The sequence below is a fragment of the Lissotriton vulgaris genome, chromosome 2_1 (genome assembly GCF_964263255.1).
Source record: "Lissotriton vulgaris chromosome 2_1, aLisVul1.2, whole genome shotgun sequence".
Lineage (NCBI taxonomy): Eukaryota > Metazoa > Chordata > Amphibia > Caudata > Salamandridae > Lissotriton > Lissotriton vulgaris.
Genome location: NC_141687.1, coordinates 84,313,119 through 84,319,118, shown reverse-complemented (window position 1 = coordinate 84,319,118; position 6,000 = coordinate 84,313,119). Strand labels below are relative to the sequence as shown.

Genomic DNA, 6,000 nt, shown 5'->3' with positions numbered 1-6,000 from the left:
AAATTGGCTGATAATGTTTGAACTTAGAGGCTGTACTGTGCGATATTTAAAACAGATCCTATAAATTGGTTGATGATATAGACTTTTCACTCGGTCTGTGAAAATATCTTAGTAGAGATACTTGTTTTTCCCCAATAGTTGGATTGTATTGTATGGGGAAAAAAGGTATGGGATCGTAAATTATTTTTCACAATATATTGAATTTTCAGATTGTTTTGACATTAAGTTTACCTGTGTTTGTACTGCATTCTCCCTGAAACTACTATAATACATACATGTACACAGATATTGACAGATATATGCAAAGTTCATGCCCAGCACGCACACACACACACAAACACCCGACCCAAGACACCCACCCACATACATACATACATATATATATATATATATATATATATATATATATATACATATACACACACACACACACACAGGCATGCATGCACACCTATCCACTCACATCCAACACCTAGAACTTTTCCTGCACATTCAATCACAGCAACCATAGATACACACACCAACACTTAGAGACTTAACATCTATATACACAGACCCCATGGATACATCTATAAAACACACCGATAGACATACCAACAAAATTGTAATTTTTTGTATTGAGTCTGTATTAAAAAAAAGTAACACTCAATACAAATTATTACATACCCAAGAAAAGTTCATTATTACAAGTCCTTGAAGATTTTTTTTGTCATAATTTTATTAATTGAATTTTGTCACAAGGTCTTGCAGTACATTCATAATAAAAAGGCCATAACTTCTTGCGGTATCGCTAGATCTAAAAACAGTTTCAGTGCATTTTATGGCTTCTTATATACATTAATCAGCATTCCTCATCAGCAAGCCCCCTCCCTACCTCTCCCCCTCCCCTATCCAACTAAACAAGAAACAAAGGGGCAGATGTGCAACCGGGTTTTGCGGTCGCAAACAGGAATTTGGCCAGCTTCCGCCCGCAAAATATGTCCGCACCATGTACAAACCATATCTTGTGAGTCGATATCTACTTTTTGAAACATCTTAGGTAGCTCCCTCTTTGTACAGCCATGAGAGGCAAGAAATATGTTACAAAAATATGCAATATTAGTGTCGGTGAAAAAGTATGCAAAATTAAGTCGTTTTAAGCACCATCATCTCGCGTTGTTATACTGGATGATTATTTTTCAGCCTAGTCAAACAAATGACAATCTATTATACATTATCATATGACTTCAGAGTGCAAAAGTGCTGGAGAAATATACAATAATATTTCCGATTGTAATGAAGAAAGGGTTTCCTTTTAAAATATACTAGAATAATGTCGACTGAAGGTCTCCTCATAAATCTGTGCGCTGGTTTTAGAAATTGGCACACCTCAAATTTGTCTAAACAGGTTTTTAATTACATTCAGAATTGTGTTTCTTGAGTGTGTGGTGGCCTGAACCAGACAATGGAAGATTCCACTCTTATACAGCAACATGGTACCGACCACTAAGCATTTCTGACTGGTGCTAATGCAGATCTTTATTGGTAAGTTCATGCTAGGTTCAAATATCTATTAATCACCCGTTACTGAAGCAGGTTGGGGAGGTGGCAATGCAGGGCAAGGATATTTAGGCACATTTGCTGTATGGCTTTCTGGTGTACCAGGGTTGGTTTTTGTGCGGTGGTGTTTTTGTACTGCATTATTTTGTTGTACTTTGGTTGTTGTAGAGTGCCATGGAATGTGTCTGTTGTTTAGCTGTGCGTTTTGTTATTGTGTTGTGCTTTGTAACAACTTTAGAGATGTCAACAAATGCTACTACATTTACAGCACATTCCATTAAACATCCAGTGACAAACAAACATTTACTGCTGTCATAGGTGGTAAAAAATGCTCTTCAGCCACTGAAGGCACCCAATTACAATCCTTTGGGCAAAGGTAGACACATTTGGCAAAACCAACGAGTGTGATTTACCACAACAGTGATGCAGTGAAACCAAAATCACAGCACAGTAAAACTATTGCATTGACACCAGCAACAGGCTTGTGGAAAGAAAGGTACAGATATGTCATTATGTCTCTTCTTTCACAGTACACCACTAACCACGAGGCAAAGCTAAGTAAAACCATGGTGCTGTGTTGTAAATGATCAACTGGTGAAGACACATCATAAAGAAGGGGCCCTATTGCCTTCTCTAGTTGCACTGTGCCTCATTTAGGAAGATGTAAAAGAATCTGCTTCTAAAGCTCTCAATCTAGCACATTTAGGAAGCACTGAACAGGACAGATCTTTGCACATTTAACTAATATTTCTTTGATTGAGGACCACACTGTGTTCAGCAGTTAAGGGTCCCATAAACCACGAGCTGACCGAACAGTGATTGCCAACCACTGGGTACAAGATGTCTTATTTATCAATCACGCCAGCAGCCTGTGCACACTGACATATTGCAAAACAAAGGTGGTTAAGCCTCGATCAGATCTGCCAGGTCTCATGTTGCTTCTGTGTCCCCCAAGATATTGCCATCTTCACAAGCCCAACCACTACTCCTTCTCTCCTATGTGCTCAAACAGTGCCAATTAACCTGAAGAGGGCAGGTCTGCTAGATCTCAATCTGGACTGATGGCAAATCAGGGCTAATACCAGAGTTTCTCCTGCAGAGTTTTAGAGCAAAAGAGAACAAGCATCTTGTAGCAAAATAAGCGCAGGGCAAGGACAGTGCATAATTCATCCATCTAGGACAAGTACATTAGCAAAGGGCTTCACAATCCTTGCAAAACCAACTAGTTGTGGAACCTCTATCTCTCTCGAACCACACATCGCATCCAACCCAGTGTTTTGTCGACAGAGGGCAATCAATGTAAGATAATTATATCTATAACATTAATTTCCATCAGTTCACGGTGTTTAAACGTCATTAGTTTCAATCAGTGAGAAATTAAATATGACCCTGGAAGTCACAGTACTGGCCAACAGTGTCTACAATTGAAGCTTGACTGCAGCCATTCTTCAGAGGTTCAGTCCGTTTCAAAGCGATTCAATGTCATCAGAGTTTGGATGGAGGTTTGTCAGATAACAGCTTCTCCAAAGCCCTTGCATTGTCTCCTTCGGGTGCGGGCGGCCAGTTTGCATGGTCTGTGGAAAAGGTCAAAGGAACAGTAATAATAATTAAAGAGAATTTATGACAGATCTCAAATGCAAAGTTACGGTCTCTTGTCAGTACGATCAGATCAGGGCACAATGTCTCCATCAATTGACAGCTTGAACCTTCTTTTTGAAGCACTCCAGAAACAGGACCTCTGCAGACTGGTGTGCAACCTCAGCTGAAGTAGTCATGAAGATCACCTCTCGCTAGTGTGGCAGGTCTACAGATTGCTGGATCTCAAATGCGGTACCTGAACATAGCACATGGATGGATAAATTAAGTTTGTCTGAAATGTAAGTCTGCAAACCCCAAGGAAAAATCATTATAAGATAAGACCAACCTAATGTACAGCACAATCATGTACAGAAACCCCTCCAGAGTTGGCCTCTACTCATCCAGATCATTCACATTACCAGCAGCTGGCTGCAGGTGAACACACCATATTCAAAGCAGTTCTCCCAGGCTCTGCTGCAGAGGACAGTGCTAGGATTACATTCTTTTAACTCACTGTTCATCGTGGGACCATGCATTCATACCACATACATTTGTGCTGGTGGGGGTACTACCTAACGTACCATGGAAATATAAGACTTTCAGCCAGAGCTAGCACTAAACTGACAATCGCATGACCGTGGCAGGTACTTTAGGTAACTAGGGGAAAAGTACCATCAGTAGGGTGAGAATATGTTAGATACATAATTTCGCTTTCATCCCCTTCAGAACTCTACCACAAAAACCCCTCTGCAATGACTAACACATTAGATATAGAACATGTGTACGTTAATATTAGCAGCTGGGTAATGTTGGCAGGTGCCCAGGCAACAATTTGTGGGTGTAGTGAGAGGAGATGTAGCTTGTCATGAGGAGTCTTTAAGCACCTCACATTCATCAGGTGCCCGAAGGTTTTGAGCGCATTGCTCTGGCATGGCACAGATGAGACAAAGGTGGCGTGCAAGAATTGCATTCAGGATTAAGATAAAACAAACGCCGCCTATCTTGGGACATTCTCTGCTGTACACAAATAGCGATTTTTTGAAACTAACCTCCCCTGGCTGCAATGGTGTTTCTTCAGTGGGCAGCTTTGTGAAGTGTTCCAAACTCTCCGCAAGTGCTCCCAGTTTTGTCAGGGAAAAGATCACTGTATGCAATGGATCTAGATAGCTAGATCATTTTGTTGCAGGCAAGAAGTTCCAGACCATGTCAAGATCAAGTGTTCCTAACTGAGAAATGTTTGATTTACTCTAATTCCGTGGTTCTTTGACTTCTGTGGAGCCTTCCTAAATTACGGCTGGAGGCCAACTACCCGAGCCTTCACAATTTCTACAATTTTAACCTCAATACACAAAAATAAGTATACATCCAAAAGATACAAAAATTCTAAAATATTCTATTTGATTCACAAACAAAAAGCATAGGTTTAATTTTACTGAGAAGGTTGTACCTTCCCAAAAGTTAGTTTTAATTCTAAAAGACAAAATAATATATTAGATCTTAGCATATCGATGTCTCTATTTGGTCCTAGTGTACTCTCTCTATTGGCGCAAACCAATGCGCCTTCAATTGAGGCTAATACACGTCCATACTAGATTCAGTTTACTGTACTTGCTCTGTTCCCACGAATCAAGATAAGAACATCAACTTGATTTCTAAAGCCTTTGATTACTGTGATGCAAAAGAGGTGTTGCACGTATGTGGCCATGACAGATAGTTGTAGCAATATAGAAGTCTAGGTGAGGACTGACTTTGTACATAGAGCAGATACATTATATCTTTGACACTATGCTTGAGAAACAAGGTGACTGGAGATGCAATAGTGGGCCTAGCTCTTCCACTTTGCTGCAGAGAAGGCCCTCTTTTAGCCCTACAGGATTTATGCAGGCTGTCCACTCATTCCTGCAGGAAACACATGTAACCAAACTATAGGATCTCAGACGCCAGGATGAGCTGTCTCGGTGATAGGACCTTGGTTCTATGAGAATTTCCAGCTATTGGAAACTTCTTGTCGGAGCTGATGGATATCTCAAGGAATGCAAAGTACCAGGGTTGCCTGGCAAAATCAGTCAAGAGCATACATGTACAGCGTCTACTGGACGGGTGGTAGACTTACATACATTTAAGATGCCTTTAATATCAATATCCTTGATAGGAGAGAGGAAGATGGCTGATAGGCATTCTGGTTATACAGAATTAGAATGTTGGTATTTACTAATCACAGCCACATATCCTATAATGTTACTGATTTTCTCTATGAAAAACGTATTAAGCCCCTTGCGTAGTTGGGATCACGGCATAACTCTAGAAAAACAATGAGCTTGGGGTTAACTCCTTTAATTTGCCTCCAGATTCATTAGAAGCCCTATCTATGGTCTCAGTCCAGTAATGTTATTTGCCTCCATGGAAGCATGTTTATACACTTCAACTGTACTAATGTGTTTTAATAGGTCTGCTGTTTCCCTCTATTCAGTTTCAAGACGATTGGTTTGCGTTCAGGTGTGCTAGTGTAGCATGTAACCAAGGTGCAGTATGGGATTGGGGTAAAGATTTTTCATTACGGTTGTAGTTGCTAGCAAATAAATTTTTTTTTTTTTTAAAAGAACGTTTAAAAAAGGCTTGGCGGACCCCACAGCTTCATCATTAAACTGTATAAACTAGAAAGATGTTTCATAAGTAAAAGATCAATGTTGAAAGAGCATTCAGGGACTATTTTCTGTACTGAGGCGTAAATTATATTAATTTCAAAACACTTGTTAGTTCTTCAAAAAATGTTCTTGTTGTGGGTAGCACAATATCATGTTGTGGGTTCTTCAGATCAGGGGTCTCCAACCATTTTTGTAACAAGAGCTACTTATGTCCTGTAATAGTGACCATATTAGCCGA

The 6,000-nt window shown here is 40.0% G+C and overlaps 1 protein-coding gene across 1 annotated transcript in view; it reads right to left on the bottom strand.

The window, feature by feature from the left end:
- Positions 1-598: 598 nt before the first annotated feature.
- PECR (peroxisomal trans-2-enoyl-CoA reductase) overlaps positions 599-6,000 on the bottom strand; it is an 89,009-nt gene continuing 83,607 nt past the window's right edge. Inside the window, exon 8 of the mRNA XM_086954495.1 lies at positions 599-3,113. Within this exon, the coding sequence (XP_086810621.1) occupies positions 3,025-3,113 (89 nt within the window). The 3' untranslated portion in view covers positions 599-3,024. The remainder of the gene's footprint in view (positions 3,114-6,000) is intronic.